At 50.8% G+C, this 22,517-nt stretch overlaps 1 protein-coding gene across 2 annotated transcripts; it reads right to left on the bottom strand.

The window, feature by feature from the left end:
* Nucleotides 1–7,089: 7,089 nt before the first annotated feature.
* LOC101643330 (cartilage intermediate layer protein) lies at nucleotides 7,090–20,654 on the bottom strand. 2 transcript variants are annotated; one of them, XM_013007095.3, is made up of 9 exons: nucleotides 20,620–20,654; nucleotides 19,012–19,170; nucleotides 16,634–16,726; nucleotides 15,783–16,052; nucleotides 14,004–14,183; nucleotides 13,338–13,652; nucleotides 12,481–12,589; nucleotides 11,425–11,582; nucleotides 7,090–9,533 (listed from the first exon to the last, which is right to left on the bottom strand). In XM_013007095.3, exons 2-9 carry the CDS (start codon nucleotides 19,061–19,063, stop codon nucleotides 7,165–7,167), a joined length of 3,546 nt encoding a protein of 1,181 aa, XP_012862549.3. In that variant the 5' UTR covers nucleotides 19,064–19,170; nucleotides 20,620–20,654; the 3' UTR covers nucleotides 7,090–7,164. The 2 variants fall into 2 exon arrangements, with proteins under 2 accessions (XP_012862549.3, XP_045141692.1); XM_045285757.1 differs by lacking the exon at nucleotides 14,004–14,183.
* Nucleotides 20,655–22,517: the final 1,863 nt, after the last annotated feature.

Consider the following 22,517-nt stretch of genomic DNA (forward strand, 5'->3'; position numbering starts at 1 on the left):
CTCCCCCAAAGATATGCCAGATTTAGCTGCTTGAGAATGACTATACGCTTAGAGGTCATCAGGAGTGGATCGGGGGTCATTCTCCCTGAGAGTTATCAGCTGTCTAGACCAAGCAGACACCACTGTTTATCCCACAAGTAGGGCCCACTCCCTTCTGATAAGGATAGTAGTTGTCTGTTTCCTTGTAGGAGACACCAGAGAGGTCAAACCCACCCAAGGATGACCAAGATTAGGCCGCCATCATGAATCTAGGGTCCGCCCATCTGGTCACATGTATACCCCTAGACCTTCCCATTCCTATAGGCACACCCCATAGCTCATCCCCTTCCTGTTACGCTTATGCCTATTATAGATCCCCTTCCGACAATGTGTTTGCCTATTGTACTGCCCCTTCCTGTGACATGTGATTCTATAATCACGTCCCCCTAAAGTGATATAATACGTGGTTAGCAAAAAAGAAAGAGGCTCTCCCCAATTCCTGGGGCCCTCTCTGGCTCTCAGGCCAGGGGAGGCTCCCCGGTTCACGGGTTCCGAAGCTGCTCCTGCTCTCGTGGCTGGGTTCCCCCCATGAGGACCATCAAGCGGGGCTGAGGTGAGTAATGCTACCATGTCATGTGTCTGACTGTATTATTGTAATATCTCTCATGCTCTCAATGACTTTAATATAATACTTATATATCTCAACTGTACAATTATGCATTGCTGAACCTGTGGGTAGTAGTAGCGGTGGGGGCTGGCCCCTCACCCTCCCCATTTAATTTAATACTACAAATATGGGCATATATACTTCAAAAAATTTTATTGGGGGCTTTTACAAGGCATATATACTTTTATAAGGATTTTTACCCCAAACAGGCCAAAATAAAAGTTTAAAAGTTTTGGAAAAAAATTTTTTTTTAAGTTTTGGAGCTTAAACGCAGTAAGAGTGAATTTCCTGGAAATTACTTCAGTAGGACAATTTATATTCCTAGATGTCACAAAATAATGAAGCTTCTTCACCTTCTTAGTTTACATAAATTTTCTGCCTCCTGCATTTCCAATATTTGGTACAGTCCTAACAGTGCCTATATGGTGATTACAAAAAAACAACTGTTGTTAGTTAGTTAGGTCTGACTCAGAGCGATCCTACAGAACAGGTTAGAACTGCTGCCCAGGGCTCCCACCACTGTAATCTTTATGGAAGCAGACTGCCTTATCTTTTTCCCTTGGAGTTACAGGTGACTCCAAATTGCTGTTGCGTGGGTTAGCAACCTGATGTGTCACCACTGAGAACCCTCTGTGGCTACTCTGTCTTACAGGGCCGCCATGAGTCAGAATCTACTTGCCAGCAATGGGGTTTGTATTGTTTTTTAGTATATAACCCTAATTCAAGTGATAGAAATACATACTGCATTCACGTATATGAATTATGTTGTTACTGATAACCACTGACCCTCGCAACAGTTCCATGGTGTACATGCTATTATTTCCCCGATTCTGTAGGTGAAGAAACTGAAGTACCTCAAATGAAATAGCTTGACCATGTACCAGCATTTGAACCCCGACAATTTGGCTCTAGAGACAGACATTTAATCTCTGCTCTGTACAGCATTCAGTACTGGATCTTGAGTAAAACATGCTTTTCATTGTACTGTTGGGCTCAGAGAAAGTAAAAAAAATTTTTGAAGAACACTCACGCAGGTTCTGCCCCCTCCCCCAGAAGCAGTAGCAATGGGGAGGAGCCGGGAGTGGTCTGAGCATGCAGGTCAGCAAGAGAGCTTCCTTCAAGTCGCAGAGCGCCTGTTGACTCCTGGAGGTCATGGTGAAGCAGAAGGAAGGAGAATTAAGCTCTGGGGCTTATGCATTGGCTCAAGAACAACACACAAATGCTCATCAGCTGCCGTGATAAGAGGCTGCTGAGCCGCATGAAGGCTTTCGACCGCACTGCAACATGGTGCTGAAGAGAGACCTAGGTTCCCAAGAGTGGCAAGGGCAAAAAGTCCACGCCCGTCAACAAGGACTGCTACATCCAAGATGTTCCTGCGTGGGGACTTGGTTATCCTGGTCCTGCAGAAGCCAAAGCCACTTATCTACAGTTAGGGGCCAGCTGCCCCCAGCCACTACCTGCCACCTCACCCCGTGAAGCCCTGCCCTGTGTATGGGGAGCAATTAAATTCCCTGTGGGTTTTTTTCTACTTAAACAAACACACACACACAAAACCATGCATACAAACTCTTACGTTACAGCATCATATGAAAAAAGTTAAAAAATAAAATAAATAACCCCAGTAATCTCTTCTCTTTTTTCCCCTGGTTTTGACATTTTCTTTTTTTAAATTTTTTATTTAATCATTTTATTGGGGGCTCATACAACTCTTATCACAATCCATACATCCATCCATTGTGTCCAGCACATTTGTACATTTGTTGCCATCATCATTCTCAAAACATTTGCTTTCTGCTTGAGCCCTTGGGATCAGCTCCTCATTTTTTCCCTCCCTCACCGCTCACCCCAATCTCTTCTGTTTGAAGAGCCCTGGTGGTGTAGTGGCTGTATGCATTGGACTTCAGTCCTCATGGTTAGCGGTGTGAAACCAGGACAGGACAGGGCCTTCTACTCTCATAGAGCGTTACCGTCTCAGAAACTGACAGAGACAGACAGTCTGCCCTGTCCTACAGGGTAGCTATCAGTCAGCATTGACTGATAGTAGTGAGTGTGTTTGTTTTTCTCTTTTTAAATGAACAAGTAATGGGAGATTATAAAAAGTGGACGGAGTCCTTTTTTTTGGGGGTGGTGGGGAGTGGTGAAAAGAACTTTTAAAAATGAAAAATACGATTGTTATGTGGACAATTTAGTTGGTATTTTAGGACAGCTGAAAAGACAATTGGTGGATTAGAAGTTATCTGGACAGTTACGTCCAGAGCATAGCGCAGAGACAAGGCTCTGGGAAATACGTAGCATAAGACACGGAGAACAGATCGATGTCTCATTGTCGTTCAAGAGAAAACATGTTACAGCCATCAGTGCACACATCAAAAGGAAGACAGAAAGAGAAACTGGAAAAGAGTGTTTGAAGAGATAATGACTGAGAATTTTCCAGAGCTGATGAAAGACTTATTTTTGTTTATCCATAGTATATGAATCCATTATACAAAGCACACAATGTGTACTCTGCAGGATAATTTAAAAAGAAAGAAATGTCTAAATATAACTGATTTTCAAAACATCAGCGACAAAAGGTCTTATACACTGTCAGGAAAACCAAGTCAGCTCATTTACAAGAAAAAGACAAATAGCTCGACAGCATTTCCCTCAGCATCGAGGGAAGCTGGAGCCCCCAACTCGCAGCTGTGTAGCGGGCAAAACTTTTTAAAGCCCAGAGAAGGGAACTATACGAAAAAATTAGGCTTTTCAAAAAACAGGATTAGGAACAAAGAGCATAATAATAGATTTAATTCATGAGAAGTCATGAAGTTAATAAGATAATACATGCACTCATTAAAATAACCTCAAAATACATAAAGCCCAACTGAAGAAGCACGGGGCAGATCTATCCAGGGAAAGAATTCACCACACTCTTGTTAATTGAACCATACAATTAAGCTTAATTTAGTGGTTATAAATAGATCCTTCCACCAATGATTAGAGAATACAAGTTTGTTTCAATTACACATGGAAACCGTAAAAATTGACCAAACGCTAGGTTATGCGTGTGAGAGGATAAAAGAATCACAGAGCCGCGGAGAGCGATGCCTGGACTCTAACGGCTTTGCAGATCCTGGTTCCGTCCTTGCTGAGGTCTGATGATGTCTTGTCACCGTTCGTTCCTTGTAACCACAGACTTCCAGGGTCCTGTCCCTCTGCTACTCCGTGTTTCTAGGCATTCCCTTTGCCTCCAACTCTGCTCATCTCTGCCCTCTCAGTCCTTTAAGACTGTCCTTATCCTTGTCCTCACACGGTGATGGTTTGTCTCTCACCCAGTTGCTAGTACTCTCTGCACCTGTAGACGGCATTCTGATTAGAAGACTCCTTTAGGTGGAAGCAGACGTCGCCTGAAATGATCTATCTTTCTGCCTGTGTCCTTTCTCACTTGCATCTGGTGTGTTGGCCCTCATCCAGTTCTCCCTTGGGTACCTGGGTGGTTGGTGATCAGCCAGTGTACAGTAGGCTGAGACGGAAAGCCCAGGGGTTTTCGGAAACATGGGTCATCCAGCCAGTAGGCTGAGCCTTCCCAGGAGAAGAGAACACCAGTGAGTCCCCAGCAGTTGGGTCAACCAAAGGCATCCTGGGGCCAGTTAACCTAGTTGACAACCACAGAAGGGACTTTTGGGAAATAATCTAGACACCTCCTTATAGACCAGGAAACGGAGAGCCAGGGAAAGTTGACTGGACTCTAGACAAAGCTTGCAGAGGCCGAGCTTCCTTTGGAGGCAAGGAGCTTAGGAACTAGGAAAGCTGTCAGGAGCTCGACTGAAGTTTCCTTTTCAGAGACGTCTACCCTCACTTCCCAGCCTCCACCCGCTGGCTTAGCATAGCTGTTTGTGCTCATGCCCACCAGACTCAGCATGCCACCTCCTGCCTATCATTCAGACCTCAAATGAGATGTTACCTCCTCCAAGAAGCCACCTCTGGCCTCGTCCACCAAGTCTGGTCCCATTTTACACCATCTAATAAAACCCTCTGTGGGCACATGGCCTGGCTCTCAATAAATGTTTGGTGGGTTAAGAAACAGGTATGAGCCACTGCCTGCTGGAGTCCTTGATTCAAGCCCTCACTGGAGAGCAGAAAGGGAAGGGCATACACTTGGGACCAAGTCAGTCTCTGTGGGACACAAAAGGTTATTCCCCAGGTGGTCTGCCCCCCCCCAGATTATATGCCAAACCTAAAATGCTGCTTGCTAACACATGGTCAATGGGTATATACTTGGAGGTCAACTGCTTAAAGGTTATCTGTCTGAGGGTTATCAGCCATCTAGAGCAATCAGACCCTATAGTCTGTCCCACTCTAAGTGGGGCCCACTCCCTGCTGATAAGGATAGTGGATTGTTCCCTTGAAGGAGAGCCCAAAGACAAGGTCAAGCCAACGCAAGGAGGATCAAGGTTAGGCTGCCATCTTGACTTTAGAGTCTGCCCATCTTGTCACATGTATACCCCTAGTGCCTCCCCTACCTATTGTGTGTACACCCCTAGTTCATCCCCTTCCCATTACATGTATGCCTATTGTATAGCCCCTTCCTGTTTGTGTGTGGTTACTGTAATTAGGGGGACTTGCACGCCCCCTAAGTGTACATAAGCCCCGGTTAGCAATATATTCTCTTTCTCTGCACGGATCTGGCTGTCGAGATCATGGTCATCCGGGAGGTGAGCCTTATCTTCTCTGATAGCTCTTTAATTTTGCCCCTCAATTACACAACCGCCTCTTGTACCCATTGGACTGTGGGGGCTGGTACCACACAAGTCTGTCTACCTTCCCCAGCGCAGCCTCTCTGTGAGTTTGAAGGGAGCTGCCCAAAGGGATCGTGGAAACGGCAGGCCCTCTGCCTCCTGAGGCAGTGGGGCATCTGTGCAGCAGATGGTGGTGCACTGGCCCGAGCTGCTGGTGAAGCTGCTCCCTGGGCGCAGCGGGACAGAAGTGGAAACTGGAAGTAGGACACACATGCAGTGGAGCTGCTCTGCCAGAGAAATTTGTAATTGATTACAAAGCGAACCCTCAGGAGCAGGGCCAACACTGAGACAAGAGCATACATGCAACCCAGACCGGAGGTAGCCAAAAGGAGATGTACTGGGCCAGTCAGGGGATTAGGAAAGCATTTTGTCCTGATTGTAAGCTGGCCTCCCTCAGCCCCTTGGCCTCTTTTCTGAGTCTGGAATGGTTGGGGGAGGGGCAGTCAGTGCCTTCACCCCAGAACTCTGCCTCACACCACTGCCCCAACTATTGATGCCTCTACCGTCACTCTGGCACCATCCACTGGCTTCTGACTACTATTTTAAATCCTTACTATTTTAAAACCTTTTCCAAAAGCAAAACCCAAACCTTGTCCATTTGGACCAGTTATTTTATTTAGAGGCTGTGACAACAGAGATTTGGGTCTTTTAGAAACACCCATCATTTCTGAGGGAGGTCAGCCAGCCCAGCTGGAGCAGGCAGCAGGCTGGGGAGGGGGTGGGGGGATAGGGAAACTTGCCGAAGGACCATTTGGCCAGCTTGTCAGACCTTGAGCCAAGCCATTGTATAAATAAGCTCCCCAGTATTGAGCGATTTGAGCATGTTTTTAGCCTTACTCAGGAGCCCAGAACATGCTTTCCAGTCTAGGAATCTCTGTTCTCTGTGGATGGAAAATATGATGCCCGAGAACAGACTTGACTGTTGGAGTGTATGTCCAGCCCTGTCACAGGGAGACCAGACCGCGTACTACCTTGTGACTGCTTTCTAGGGTCCCCCCAGCCCCTCTAAACAGCTGGCTCCCTTCAGTGGATCAAAGACAGGTTAGCAGCCTGAGAATCCAAGTACAAAATGTGCATTTATTGACATCTGCCCTGGGCTACACTAGGCTTCTAGCAAGAACAAAGTTAAGGAGAAACGTGCTAATTCAAGGAGTAATGTAATGCATTTGTGGGTCCTAGGACATGTTCTCTCCATACTCAATAGAGGAACTATGAGCACAAGAGCTTAACACTGAATGTGCACTAACTAGAGTTCCAAATTCATCAAATAAATAATTTACATTTCAAGTAAAAATATTACCATTTATTCCTTTATTTCACCACTGTTTATACATATGAACTGTGATGGGGTGCTTACTTACATCCTGTGGAGCAAGATCAAGAATTTGGTTACTTGAACTTCAAAATCAGATTTTAAAAATCGTCAGAGTTGGGCAAAACCATGCAAAAAGAAAAGGAAGTACATTTCCGTTGATGGCACCAAATGAAGGGCAGTCAAAGCCACAATTTGTCACTCACCAATTTCTTGTGTTTCTTTAAAAGGACAAGACAAAGGAGCTTTAGTTTGCCATGGGGTGGGGGTGGGGGGTGGTTGCTACATGGCCATCAGTCTAGTGAGACAAAAACAGCCAAGGCATGAAGAAACAGACAAGCAAATTACACCGAACAGATGTGCTTAAGTTAACCAGGTGACAGCGGTCAGTCTCACAATGGCTGTCACAGGACAGACCACCAGAAAACTCAGTTGCTCAGCGGCTGTTGGGCAACCCTGGAAAGCCTCAGAGAAGACATCCCTCCTCGCCTACGCTGGCCAGCCCGACTTGCCCGCTGCTGCCTCCTGGTCGCCAGTCTTCCTCGGGTCGTGCCTGGGGCAGGTGGCCGAGCCTGGGTGCTTTGGAGGTACTGGAATGCACTCTGGCGGCCCACCTGCCTCTCGATGCAGTTGAAGGTGAGGGCCACGCCCACGTTGCTTTTCATGACACGGGAGGAGCCGTCGGAGGTTCCATCAAAGCACCGGCCAAGCGCGATCTCTTTGGCTGTGTGCGGGTCCTGGTCAGTGACGGTATAGATGCCGTAGTTGTGGCCTAATGGGTCGAGGGGCGCCAGCATGGTGTACTCACTGGTGTCATTGTTGACTGCCAGTGGCAGGTGGTTGACCAGGTACTCGTGCAGCATAGGGTTCACACTGGCTCGTTGGCAGCTGCCCTGGGGAATAACCTTCACCAGGGTGCGGTCCACCCGGTCCTGGTCATAGAGCATCCCGCTGCACTTGAACTCCAGGCAGGCAGATGAGATGTTGGGCTGATCCCTGTCCCGTGTGCTCTTCACATCGCGGATCCCGTACAGCTTCCCCACTGTCTGCCGGTGTGTGCCCCCCATATTGCGAGACCGCACATTCACCTCCAGCGGCCCCACGATTTTCACCTTGATGTAGCAGGCCCTGAATTCCATTGGTTTGGGCCACCATGTAAGGTAGTCTTCGGTCCAGCTCATGGGATCATCCTCGTTGAAGGGGACTGTGTTATAGTCATATCGATCTCCCTCGATCTGGTAGAACCGGAAGTGGGGCGCACTAGGTGGCGCCTCCTCGCATGCCCGCAGGTTTTCGAAGGCATAGATGGGCCCATTGCTCTCTTCAGCCGAGTTGGGTCTTGGCTTGGCCATGCTAATCTGGAAAGCTGTCTTTTTAACCTGCGGGTCCTCGTGGTCTGTCCGCCGGTACTTAAGCTTGTTGAGGTAAGGCTGGGGGACACCAATAGCATTCGGGTTGAACTTAGGAGAAGATGACACTGCTTCTAGTTCCTCTCCAGCCAGGCTTGACAAGACATAAGCAGAGTAGGCATCAGGGGACTGGTCATCGCAGAACGCAGGCAAGCAGGCTCCACTGGGCCCAGTGACGACACTGTCAAAGCGGCCCCAGGCCCTGGGGTTGGATGAGAAGCCAGTCCTCGGCTCCAGATTGATTACAGAGACCACAACCCCCTGGATTTGCTCACTGGGCAAGAACCTCTCGCTCCGGTAGGTCCTCACCTTGATAAAGCACCTCCTGCTCTCAGGAACATCCAGGTTAAAGAGCCTCCTCTCTCTGATCTCCACGTTGCCCACCAGGAAGGTTCTCTCTTCCCTCTTGTTCCGCCTTTGGCTTTCAAATTTGAAGTCCCCTTCCTCCTCCCACAGCCCCGTGTCTGGGTTGAGTGACCAGAGTTTCATTGTGGGCATGTGCTCTGGCATCTTGACCTGGGTTGAGTCTAGATGGACCTTCACCATGCCAGCATTGAGCGACTCTGAACTGGCCTCATCTGTGAAGTCCACAGAAAACATGCCATATGTCCGAAGGGGGAAGGTATCTCCTTCATCATTGATGAAGTTCAGGTCACTCTGGGCGGCGGTGGCTGTGGAAATGTTTCGAGGGTCCAGGAAGGTCACGCTGGCCTTCACTTTCCCCGTGTAGGGCTCCCCGTTCTGCCTGTAGAAACTCTTAGCTGGAATCTCCAGCTCAGCCACAGGGTCTTCCCCAATCACCTCCCCCAGAGGGATGATGTTGGTCTCTAGGGCTTCCAGCGTGATGGGCTCTTTCCGTCGCAGCATCTTAATCTCGTGGAACACAGAACTCCCCTTCTTGTTGAAGGGCAGCACTTTGGTGGTATTGACGAACTTCTGCAGCCTGTCCACAAAGGTGAGCACCAGCCTCTCAGTGTCCTGGGGGACGTGGAGGGTGAACGTGCCTTTGTAGCCAGTCATGCTCACACGGCTGCCCCCCATGTACACATGGCCAAAGCGCATGGGCTCCCCATTGTCAGCAGCACTGACGTGGCCCCGCACGATACTCCGGGTCTCTGTACACTGCCGGCAGCTACACTCTGTGGCCACTTTAGTGGGCAGCGTGTAGCCACTACACTGGATCTCCCTTTCCTCTGTCTTGGAGATCCCGCAGCAGTTCTCCACAGCATCCTGGCACCGGATCCCATTATCTTGGTGCCCCGCACAGGTCTTGACCGGGCAGCAGCCCACATCGTAATAGAAGGAGTTGGTGGCATTCTGGAAGCAGTCATGAGGCAGCCGGAGAAGGTAGCTCTCAGGGGTTGGGTTACAAGGGCTCTCCTCAGGGGCTGTGGAGGGAAATGATGAAGCCATTGGATGTAAGTTCACATCTCTACCTTTCCTCCTGGCAGCACTCTGTGAGTGCTCCTCAAAGGGTTGCACGCCTCGGCCCTACTTCTCTTAGCACTGCTGTGAGAGACAGGCAGCTGTGGCTCTGAACACCATGTCCGAGACGAGGAAAGAGGGTTGGTTGCCGAGACCACTAGAGGAGGGACTCTCTGTAAGAGGAGGGCACTTAGGGCGCTCACCAAAGTCGAGATACGACTGGCATTCAGTGGGCAGGGTCACTGATGCTCTGTGTTCTGCACGTCTGGCACGGCCCTGCATAAAGAATTGTTCTGCATGACTTTCACGTATCCCACCAGACATTCATGTAGGTGAAAAATCTGCTTAAATGATCAGAGCCTAGTATTTTGTGTTTGAGAGGCAGCGTGGAGGTGGGGGAGAGCAAATAGCTTTTACATACACTCAATATTTCAAGAATGTAACTCCCACATAAAGCAAGCTAGGACTGTATTTGGAACCATGCCAAAAGCTGTTTTTCATAGCAGAAAACTCATATACCTATGAGTGTTACCACAAAATGTTGAACCGCCAAAAGCGTTTGGAGCGGCCACATTTAATTGCTAATATCTGACCCTCTTCTCATGTCATCGTATCAAAAGATATTGAAATACTACTTTGCAGTACTTAGAAATAAAATTGAAATTAGAAATAAACGTTTTAGAAATAAAAAAGTTTCCTTTTAAATTTCTCCTTTATAATTTGGGTCAGAGGGATTTTTAAAAATTATATGTAGTTAAGTTATTATCTATACATTTAAATCATCCATAATAAATAATAGTAAATAAAAAGGTTTTTTAAATTACTATTAAAAAACAGAACTGTGACAAACCGGTGGCATTGATCTAATGGTTGAGAACCCCTGCTGAAGGGGCTCGCCTTCTTTCTGTAAGAATCTCTGATCCTGCTTGTGTTGCTCAGCTTTCTTGGGGTCTATGAAAAATGTCAGGATCTTTCCAGAACAAGACCTCTTCCTCTGGACTCATTACTAAGACCAGGAGCCCGGGTAGGGCTGTTATGTTAAGTGTTGGACTGTTAACCACACGGGGTCAAACTCCCCAGCTGCTGCTCAGGAGGAAGAAGAGGCTTTGGGTCCAGTAAAGACTTGCAGACACCAAAGAACCTCTACAGGGTCGCTATGAAGGTGAGTCAATTCAATGGCAGTGAGTTTGGTTTTTTTGTTTCTGTAATGATTAAGAAAATCCTACCCCTAGCCCTCGATTCTCAAGTACAGGTTCCTGCTCCAATCCACTGCTTGAAGCCACCTCGGATCAGGTCACCCTTTCTTATAAAGCCCCGCCATTTTTCACCTGCCTCCCAGTCTGGAATGCTCTCCTGCACACACAGCCCCTGCTTGTTCTTTAAAAGCAGTACTCCAACTTGGCTGGAAATTAAACCCACCAGGGAAACATTTAAACCTGGGCTGCTCAGGCCACATCCCAGAACAATTAAATTAGAATCTCTGAGTCAATGGTATGTTTGAGAACTCAGCAGGTGATCCCAGTGGGCAGTCAAGGTTGACAGTCATTATGAGGCAGCTAGAAAGTTGCTCCCTCAGGCAGCCACCAAGATCGCTCCTTCCTGGACGTCCTCCGTCTTCCTTCTAGAGCGATCACCGTTCCTTAGCTCCTGTCTTAGCGGACTTTTTCTATATTCCATAGAAAATTCTTTACACCTCTTCAGCCCTTGGTGAGGCTAGGATTCGGGTCTGCACTGTCTTTGCAGCCCAGAGGACACAGCACTATGCATAGTACAGAAAATATTCTAGGGCCCAGTTATGCTCCCTGGGGTGCTCAGCCACCCTCATGCCAGACCCAGACCCCCAGACAAGCTTACCAATGACAGTCAGCTGGGCAATCTGGGACTTCACGGCCCCAGCGTCACTCTGGGCCTTGCAGAAGTACTCCCCAGCCTGGCCCTGTTGCAGGTTCCTCAGCGTCAGCTTGCTCTCATGCTTGTAGAGCGAGGGGTCCAGCAGCGTGTCATTGTGGTACCTATGCAGGATGGAGAGGTGGGACTGGAGGGACCCTGGAAGGGCAAGTATCCCTGGGAAGCAATGCCCAGGAACAAGCAGTCAGGGAGACAGATGGGAAATGGGTTCCCCCAGATGCCAACATCACCTCTGACTCAGTTCACCCAAGAAGCACTGACTGACTGGTCTGGGAGTCAAAGGAAGTGGTTCTGAGTTTCACCCCTGCCAGTTAGCTGATTGGACAAATCCCCTCACCTCTCTGAGCTTCAGGTTATTGGTCTATGAAAAGAGAATAATGATCCCCGGAGGGCCTCACAGGCTTGCTAATCGAAAAACCGAACTCATTGCCATCGAGTCGAATCTGACTCATAAGGACCCTATAGAACAGGGTGGAACTGCTTCTGCGGGTTTCCAAGACTGTGACTCTTTAGAGGGGTGGAAAGCCTCAACTTTCTCCAAAGCAGTGGCTGGTGGTTTCAAACTACTGACCTTGTAGCTAGCCCGATGCATAACCCATTACATCACCAAGGGGTCCCCCCAGGATTGTTGGGAGGGTCAAGCAAGATAACGGCTCTCAGGTGTTTGTGAAGGCTGGTGATGTGTAGCCATTGGGTGTTCTATCTTCGCTTGCCTTGGTCAGGGCTGAGGACCCTTGTCCGATGTCCTGATGATATGCAAGTTAGGACCCTGAGACCAAAGCAGCCCTGAGGATGCCACACCTTTGAGAGGACAACTAGAGGGTCTGCTGGTTGTCTGGGCACCTTGAACCCTATGGTTCCCACTTTCACATGCCCATTGCTGGGCTGTGAACCTGTGCCTGGCTGGCACCTTAATTCAGTTGGCTATTAAATCCAGACCCAATGCAAGACTGCTCTGGGTTCCAAGAAGAGGATTGAACAGGTAGCTGGCAGTGCACTCACCAGAAATACTTGTTGGGACTGGGCTTCCCCGTGGCCTTGCAGCAGAGAGCCACACTTTGCCCAGCTCTTCGGGCTTTCGTTTTTGGATTCATCACGACATACGGAGTCTCTGGGAGAGGGTATTGTGATAGTGAATGAGGAATATCGGCTAGTTTTTCTCAGATTCTACAGAGCTTTGCTCCCGTGGGTTCTTCGGCTTGTATTAAAATTCTGTGGCTTCGCTCTTACCCACAACTCCTTTCAAATGGTCCTCCACTAAGGGTACGATCTAAAGTGGAGTCCACCCCTCCACACCTGCTCCCACGGCCCTTCAAGCAGCAACTTGGGTGGTGCAGTGGAAAACCCAGCCAGAAGGAATACACCTTCTGCCAGCCCAAGAGTCCCAAGCACTGCCATTAGGACAGAGCTGGCTCTTTTAAATAGTGTCATATTCTTGTTCCGCTTCCCCTAGCAGAATTTTTGGGCCATTCTGCACCATTTCTGAGCTCCCCAAGCCACTGTGTTTATGACCTCCAAACCCTCACACTGTATTACGATCCATTCTTCTAGATACAGTGATCAGAGAAGGAAGGAACAAACCCTAGTGATATCTGGGGGAAGGCCACTGTAAACGTCATCAATAGAAAGTGCAAAGGCCCTGAGGCAGGAGTGTGTATTTGAGGCAGAGAGAGGAGGCTAGAGAGAGGCTAGAGTAGAGGCGCGTGCATGCGTGTGTGTATGTGTGTATAGTAATAAGGGGCTAGGTGATAAGAGTCGTATGGGCCATGGTAAGGGTTCCGTGTGTGACTCTGAATATGCTGACCCCTCTAGTTAAAAGCCCAGCCCTTCTCCCAGCCCTCCCCCAGGAACTCCAGTACCTGCCCTCATGAACGCTGCGCTGACGGAGGCAGTCTTCAGGCTAGTCTTAGGCATGGTGAGCATGATGGGGGCAAACTTGGTTTTGGTGATCTTCAGCATGCTTTTGCCATCAGGGCACAAGCCAGGGACACGGAACCTTCCATTGCTGTCCGTCTGGGTCAATTGCTTAGGAGTCTTGGTCAGCAGGTAGACAGTAGCCTTTGAGGCTGGGCCACCCCCAGGGAGGGAGACAGCCCCTTGCAGCACAAAGTCCTGGCACATGCAGGCATCACAGTCAGCATTCACCTGGCCCATAGGGCAGAGCAGGTCACAGGCTGTGGGAGACAGACCAGCTCAGCAGGGGTTACATGGATCCTGGTCGGCTCACACATACTCCCCTTCCCCTGCACCCTTCACTTTTCTTCAGCAGCAGCAGCCTGCAGGATGACCTCCTCCTCATCCACCGATCAGCACGGAGCACTTCCTCCGGGAAGCCGCTCTGTGGGAACTGTCCCTGCTCTGTCTGGGCCCCCAGGTTACCTTGCATATCCTCCTTTAAATGGTTCATATGTGCTCAGTCAATACATGGTGAATAAACAGACTCGATCTCTGGCCTTTCCCGCCTTCCACCTGGGCTGCTTTGGCCTCCCTCCCAGACCCTGTTCAGTATGAGGCATCAGTAGTACCTGCACAGTCCTGGCCCACGCAGAGCTGACCCTCTTCAGTGGCCTCACTGCACAGCGACACCGTCCCTGCCAGGCAGGTGCGTGTACGGGTCTGAACCCCAGTTTGCCCACATGCAGCCGAGCACTTGCTCCAGGGAGACCAGGGGCTCCAGGTTTGCTCTGCATCTCGGCGCAGGGACCCTGCAAAGCAGCATCAGCAGATGATCTGATGTACCTCCCAAGGGGACTCAGTCAGGAACCCTAACTGGGGCCATTCCTTCCCTGAGGAGGAGAAGTCAGGGCCTCTGTTCATGTCACAGGCTTCACCGGGGTTTATTGCAATGGTTTTTCCAACAGGTGGCAATCAAGAGTCTTGAGGAAGTAGTCTCTAATTTGTACAAAGGGCTAAAGGCCACCCCATGAGGGCTGGTTGGCCCAACACTTAAGAGTTTGCTATGCTGTCCTAGGACGTGCAGGAGACATCAAGCCCCGACCCGCCTACATTTCTCCCCTCTGATCTGAGGCCTGTGTGCAAGAAGGGGGCCTCAGAGCTTTCCCAGGAGACCAACCGGTACTACCACTACAGAGCCCACCACTCCCAATTGGGTCTCCAGGGTCAGGCCTTGTGGACTGGCAGAACCCACAAAAGAGGGTGGGCATCTAACAAGTGGCAAGCCTGCAGCTGGCTCCCCTCACACCTGTGATGTTCTCTGTTAGGAGGTGAAAAGGGTATGGACTGTGCAAGCCCAGATGTGGTTCAAACCCCAACCCTGCACTTCGCTGTGTGCATAATCCTGAGATGCTCCTGACCTTGTCAGACTTGATACCTTGTCACAAGGGAAAGTCCTCAGAAGCCAGCGGTAAAGGGTGATTAATACAGGGAACAGGCCCAGGGTCTAGCGTCCAGAAACTCTAATAGCTGAGTGTGAGACATGACAAAATAACACTAATTTATAAATTACCAAGGCTTCTAAGGGAGGGGGAGCAGGGAGGGAGGTGAAGAATGAGGAGCTGAAACCAGGGGCTCAAGTAGAAAGCAGATGTTTTGAGAATGAGGATGGCAATAGATGTACAAATGTGCTCGACACAATGGATGGATGTCTGGATTATGATAAGAGTTATATGAGCCCCCAATAAAGTGACTTTTTAAAAAAAGAGGGGAGGGGGAAGCGGAGAGGGAGGGGAGGGGAAGGAAAACAAGCTGATTCCAGGAGCCCAAGCGGAAAGCGAGAGTTTTGAGAATGATGGGGGCAACGGATGTATAAGTGTGCTTTACACAATTGATGTGTGTGTGGATTGTGATGAGAGTTGTATGAGCCCCAATAAAATGATTTAAAAAAAGAAACTAACCCTTAACAAACATTTACCAGGGGCTAAGCTCTCTTTACCCATGATCCCATTTAATCCCCCTAAAAACCCCTATGAAGATTCACTATTACTCTTGTCCTACATGTAGGAAACCTAAGATAAACAGAAATTTGCCTAGAGAATGTAGTTCATATGGTCGACTCAGGATTCAAACCCAAGTAGCCTGACCCCAGAGCCTATGGTGTTAACCACCATTCCCCATGCACCAAGTAAAATGGCAACCAACACAGAGCCGCTGTTGGGAAGATTGTGGTACTGACACTGATGGGTTATCATTAGAGAGACAAAGTGTGTGTGTGTGTGTGTGTGTGTGTGTGTGTGTGTGTGTGTGTGTGTGTGTGTGTGGTGTGTGTTCCAGAGTTCCTATGACCAGAGGCAGGCCTAAGGCACTTCCTGGGCTTGTGGAAGGCATCAGGGCACCCTTAGGCTCACCTGGAGGGCAGAAGAAGCGCACAGTATAGTTGGAGCAGTTCCGGCCAGAGTGCTGCTCCCGGTTGAGGCACCAGAAACCTTCAAGAGGGCTGCCATGAACCACCTGGCCAGTGCTGCTGGCAGGTATCCAGTCAGTGGTCCGAGCCTCCAGCCACAGGGGCCGGGCACACACACGGTCCCCATAATAGAAGCGAATGGCATCCAGCCGCTCATAGTCGCCCTTCCCACCGGGGTGATCGATGTTGAACCAGGTTGTCCACTCACCGGGACCTAAGAGAGCAGAGCCAGTTTGGGGTAGAGCCACGCCCGCAGTTCCCCTTTCCTGCTAAACAACACCTAGGAGTCATCCTTCATACCTCTCACCTTCCCAGTCAGTCTCAGCCCTGCTGCATCTCCCTCTTCAACAACTCCCTGATCACCGACCCTCTGGCACCCCACACTGGCCAGGTCTCCTGTGAGTCTCTGATCAGCCTCTGCTCCACGTCAGTCAACCTCTGGCCTCGTCTCTCTCCCTCAAGGCTCCCTGTCCACACCCTCGCCTCTCCACCTCCCCGCAGCCGAGTAAACGCTCCATTTGGCTTGGGTCCACACCCAGATTACAAAATCGCTCAACCAGACATTCAAGGTGCTGGTGTGTTGGCCCCTGCTAACTTCATCTCTCCACTCTCCTACCAGACCACGTGAGGACCACAGCCAGGTTGCCAGCACGCGTGGAATTGATCTAGAAGCTTTGTCTTGTGTACTAGCTCCCTCTGCCCGGATGCCACGGAACCCTGACCTCACAACCTTGGCTTCACCAATTCCTTTAGCGGCTCGGTCAAGACAGCTCCCCAGCACCAGCCCCCACTCACCGTCCAGGACATCAGCAGGCTTGGCAAAGATACTGGGGGTCCTCCTTCCAGGCTGAACTCTTCTCACAGACTGGCTAAGCATCGTCTGCCTCCCTGGGGGCCAGGAAGAGAAGAAACCGAGTCAGAATTAGAAGACACAGGGGCCCAGCAGGGTCCTACCACCAGATTCCCAGCGCTCTAGAGGGAGATGAGGCAGCTAGAGCATGAATATTAGGTGTGGGACCACAGCCCCACTCTACCACTTATTGACCTCACAACCCCACAAAAGTTTTCTTCCCCTGGACCCCTTGCTCTGGAAGACAAGGATGCATTAATTGCCACATCATTGGATCGTGGTGCAGTCAGAGTGACAATGACGATAAAGGGGGCCTGGCATATAGCTGGTACTGCTAAGCCTCTTTTTGTTCTCTCTAGAAATGCCTAGTAGAATGCTGCGGAGCAGCCAGTGGGCAGAGACTCCTGCTTCGGCGTCCGGCCCTAGCTTTCTTGGCAACCGGAGCCTCAGTTTTGTCCTCTGCGAAATGGAGATGTGAGGTCCCGACTCACAGGGTGGTTCTGTTGGCAGGAGGATTCCTTGAGGTGGCACAAGAAAGCCTCTCGGATGTACACCAGAGAGCTGGGGGTCTGGGCTCCAGAGGCCCTGCTACACCCTGGCTGTATGACCTTGGGCAAGCTACTGAACCCTTGGGACTCCCTGCACCTCCGCCAGACGAGGAGGAGGAGCAAAGCCCCTGCCTCTGGGGATCAACCCGCGCATTCACGATGCCATGTGCTGCCTAGCACAGGGTGCATGCTGAGCTCGTGTTAGCGGCTCTCTGGATCCTGCTGCCCTTCGCAAAATGTGCCTCTGGGGGATGGGGGTCCGCTTGCCCAAAAGCACTCCTGTGGCCTAATTGTGGCTGTGATCTCCAATTTTCAGACCCCAGACTGGCAGGAACTGCCTGAGGGTGGTATAGGGTCCTTGGGACACAAATTGAAAGCGAAACCCACTGCCATTGAGCTAATTCTGATTCATCGTGACCCTATGGGACAGAGTAGAACTGCTCCCTAGGACTGGAGTATACATCTTTACAGAGCAAACAACCTCATCTTTTGCCTGTGGAACAGCTGGTGGATTTAAACTGCCCACCTTTTGGGTTAGCAGCCTAACACTTAACCCTCTGTGCCACCAGGGCTCCGACATAGGCAGCTTCTAAACCCACCCCACTTGAGGCTGGAATGGAAAAGGGAAGTGAAGGCGGAGCAGAGGGTCACGAAAGCTTTGAAAGGCAATCGACTCACATCTAGGGAGCCAGATCAGAATTCACTGTGCTGCTTAATTGGGGTGCTAGGGGCTCTTTTGATCCGGCTAATCTAATTTTCCCCTCAGAAGCCTGGCTGTCAATCATCCTCTCACAAAACAGCTGTCAAGGTGCAAGAGCAGGGCAGTGGAAGGTACACACAAGGTTGGCGAGACACAGGCAGCCTCTGCTCCTGCATCTGTGGCCACAGAGCCTGCAAAGCATGAGCTGAACAAGAAGGCTTGGGGCGTCTGTCACTTTCCAAGAGCACGTGGTAGAACTCGGGGAGGAAGGGGCATGGCAGTGTGTGCGGGCCAACTCAGGAAGCTCTGCTGCCTTGACACCTTGGGGAGCCAGCTGCTTCCCCAGGCACCTCCCCTCCACTTGTCCCGGCAAGGGAGTGCCTGAGTAGTGCAAGTGTTTACTGCCTTGAGCTTTTCAGCGCAGTTAGGGGTTTGAGTCCACCCGAGGCGCCTCAGAAGAAAGGCTTGGCAGCCGACTTCTGGAGAAGCAGTCACGGGAGCCGGAGGAGCACAGCTCTTCTGACAAACATGGGACTGCCAAGAGTTGGCCCCGCCTCGGCAGCAACGGCGGTTCCTTTCGGAGCTCTCAGGGTCCCCGAGGATGGGCTCAGAGGCCGGGAGACCAGATGTCACCATCGGATGACGGTCAAGGAAGAGCTCAGCTCGGGTGCTTCTAATTCAGGGGAATAATGGACATTGAACTTGAGGGCAGAAGAAAATTCATGAAACTAAAACCCAAACCCAAATCTGCTTCTGAGAATTCAGTGTTTTCTGATTTCCCTTTTGCTTGGCTGCCCGAAAACCCAGCTCTAAATTAAGTGCTCCGGCAGTAATCCTCTTTTCCGCTTCCTTCCCTTCTCTTCTTTAAAAAAGTTCTGTCCTTTGAGTTTCAGTATTGGGAAGTATTTCCACTCCTTTGAGAAAACAAGCAGGGCATAATTATTCATGGATTCATAAATCAGCCTCAGGTCTTAAAGCCTTTGCTCTGGCCTAACGTAGCTGGGCAGGTGGACCCTAGCCTGACAGCCTCGCTGTGGCAAATGGAGACTTGGGAGCTAGGAGATACTTCGCCTACCCCACACAGAGGTCGCCAGGAGGAAGACTATGCAGGCCCTGGTCCCCCACATCCTTCCCCCAGGCCCTGTGGGGAAAAGGGCAGGAAATGGATGAGGGTTTCACAGGGTCAGACGCCTCTGGAATGTGGTTCCCCAGGAAGTTTCTCAGATGCAGGGACCTGCAAAGAAAGAAAGTTTGTGAGGGCCACATCTCCAGCCACTTCTTAGGATCAAGTGGCAGTATTTCTCGAGCCGCCAGGGATGAAAACAAGCAGAATAAGGAAGTGTGGACGGTGACACCCGCCTGAGCTGTGCTTGGGTGGTGCAGAGTCTGAGTTATGAAGCAAGACCGACTCCCTGGGAGTACAGGCTCCAGGGCCTCACCTCAAGGCAGCACAGGAGAGAGCATGGATGGGGAGGTTCCTGGCCTGTGAGGAGGAGCCGGGGCTCACTCCCAGCAGTCTCTGGGTGACCCATTAATCATTTCCAAGACCTGGACTTGAAGAGCAATTGTTTTCCAACCCTGTAGTGGGGCTCACACTCTTGGAATGCCTATTAGGACCCTGCAGCCCCCCACGCCCCACCCCAACTCCAGAGGCTGCTCACAGGGAGACATGCTGCAGTGAGGGTACCTCTCACACAACACCTCAATGAATGAACACATCTCCAGATGAACACGAGCCACCGCTCAAACACATTCTGGGCTGTGTGTTTGGGGCCTAGCCTGGAGTCACAGAGGCAAAAGAGACCGAGGGGAAGCAGAAGGACATATGGTGACCCACAGCAGGGCTCTCCAGTAATTGCTGAAGGTGGTCTAGGGGCTACAGCATGGGACAGAGGAAGGCAGCCCTGGCAGTAGGGACAAGGGACCATGGGATGTGGCCCAGGCTCTAGCTCACAGAGCTCTGGTAAACCCTGATGGGACCAATTCCTTTAGAGTCTAAAGTGGTGCCTTCAACTCCAAAATGTAGGGTTTGTTAAGATAAAGAGTCTCCCTATTGAAAAATCTCAAAACCACTTGGATTTCAAAGACCCTGGGACCTGGGGAAAGAAATCACTGATCATCTGGCCCTAAACCTTCTCCTTCACGCCGCCAACTATTTCTTAAATGAGGGAACAGTGGCCCGGGGATGTCCCCAAGCTCTCCAGCTATGCGAGTCTTAAACCAAGCCGCTGGACTTGGACCTCTGAGCCTGCACTCGGCATTTGGGGCTGAGCCTGGTCTGTGCTGACTGAAAGGTCAAGGTAGCCTGAGGTACCTTGTGGAAAAACCATTTCCCATCTGGCAGCCCACACGGGTTTCTCTCGGCATCCCCCGCCTTTCCTCAGCTTCTGTCCCGACAGCTCTTCACCCCACACACCTCAGTTCACACAGACAAAGCAGATTGGCCAACGGGAGAGCAGCAGGAGCACCCAGAGGTACGGAGACCCTAACTAGGACCCCCTGGGGCCCCTGAGCTCCAGATGGCGGGCGGGCAGGAGGGAGCAGGGAGGGAGAGAACTTTGGGGAAAAAGAGGTCTGCCAAGCAGAAAGGGGGTCTACTCTGTAGGAAATGAGGGGCAAAAGGGAGAACGGGGGTCATCAGGGGAGGTCAGAGAGGGGTGAGGGGAATGGGAAAGGTGCTCACCAGGCTTGAGCAGGACTCTTCAGCTGGGGGCCAAGCCTTCCCTCTCCTGAAGTCCGGCCTCCGGGCCTTATATAGCACAGCTGGTGGCTCAGCCGGTGGCAGTGAGCCACGGGAAGCAGCAGCGAAACCAGATCTGAGCATGAGGAAGCTCAGCCTCCCTCTCCCCTCCCCACACCCCCTGCAGCTCACAGAGGCCCCAGTTCACTTCCAGAGCCTTATGGGGGTGATGCCATCAGGCCTGGTGGTGGGCCAGGTGAGCAGCTGCCTGTGGCTGCATAGGCCGGGGCAGAGTGACCAGAGTGGGGCGGTGGGGTAGATACTGGGAGCCGCCCTGGGAGGGGCCGAGGGCAATTCTACACTTCAGGCAGCATGTCATGGCTCAGAGAATGATGTGCTCTTGCCTAAGCCTTGCTTGCTGAACCCCTAAATTCCCTTGGTCCTGGCCCACCCCTACAGAGAAAGAACTTTGCTGGTCTTAGCACATCCCCCAAAGTCTCATGCACACATAGGTAACTGGAGGTGCCTAGTCTGAGTGTGGCAGGTACTAAGCTGGTCTGGCCTCAGAGGGAATACTCAGGGAACCTCAGAAGGGACAAGGGACAAAGGGATTGTAAGGCCTAGGATGTAGAACAGGTGAGAACAGGTCTCCACTTCCCTGGAAGCTGCCCCATCTGATTACCTGCCTATGCCCATTGTGGCTGGGGAGCCCCAGACAAATACTCACATATGCGCTTGAATGAGTTACTGCCTGACTCTGGGCATGGGCACCCACACGTATTTAAACACCCAGCCCTACCCATAGGAGGCTGGGACCAACTTGCGCTTCAGGACTTCACTTGAAACCGTCCCCCCTCCCCCCCTAAGGCTGCCTGTGGTTGCAGGCAGCTGTTCCCTGATCTAAGAAGGCATAGCTTCCCTGCCCGGAGGGCTTGTTAAAATGGATCGCTGGGCCCTACCGAACCCAGAGTTTCGAACTCAGTAGGTATGAAGTGGGGCTCAAGACTGCATTTCTGAGGAACTGATTACAAGGATCTACATGTGACCTCCTCCCTCGGGGACAGACAACAGAAAAGTGGGTGAAGGGAGACGTCGGACAGGGCAAGATATGACAAAATAGTAATGTATTAATTATCAAGGGCTCCTGAGGGAGGAGGGAGTGGGGAGGGAGGGGAAAAAATGAGGACCTGATGCCAGGGGCTTAAGTGGAGAGCAAATGTTTTGAGACTGATGAGGGCAATGATGTACAAATGTGCTGTACACAATTGATGCATGTATGGATTGTGATTAAAGTTGTATGAGCCCCTAATAAAATTATTAAATATTTAAAAAAAAAGACTGCATTTCTAACAAGCTCCCAGGTGAGGTTGATGCTGCTGCCTTATGAACCCAACCTGAGAAGCACTAATCACAAGAAAAGAACCCTATTGGAGAGAGAAGAGGAAGGGGGGGGGGCACCCTAGGAGCCACAGGCAGGGGCCTGGAGTCCCGGGTTCATCCAGACCACGGAGACGGAAGTAAGCCTCTGTGACTCTGCACCAGATCAGCTCACTCTTTCCACCCACACTCACTGAGGCTCCTGTTCAGGGCTGGCTCCAGGCCAGGCATTAGGAAAGATATGTCCTTGCCCTCAGAGGGAAACACCCCACAAGAAAAGACCCCACATTAGGACCACAGTCCCTGGGAGTAAGGTCAACTGGCATAACATCGTTCACAAAGACAATATTCGGCATCCAACTTGAGTCACTAACAATTGGGGTCTTTAAATTTCTTAAGTCATCGGAGGTGCAAAATTTGGTCTCTCTCCCTCAGAAGGAAAGGACAGTGATGAACACCAGACATCTGGGAAGAAGTCGTCCAGTGGACTTCGAGCCAGGCACTGCTTCGGTCTCCACAATCTT

The sequence above is a fragment of the Echinops telfairi genome, unplaced genomic scaffold (genome assembly GCF_000313985.2).
Source record: "Echinops telfairi isolate 266 unplaced genomic scaffold, ASM31398v2 ScPeMD7_7475;HRSCAF=8513, whole genome shotgun sequence".
NCBI classification, from domain to species: Eukaryota; Metazoa; Chordata; class Mammalia; order Afrosoricida; family Tenrecidae; genus Echinops; species Echinops telfairi.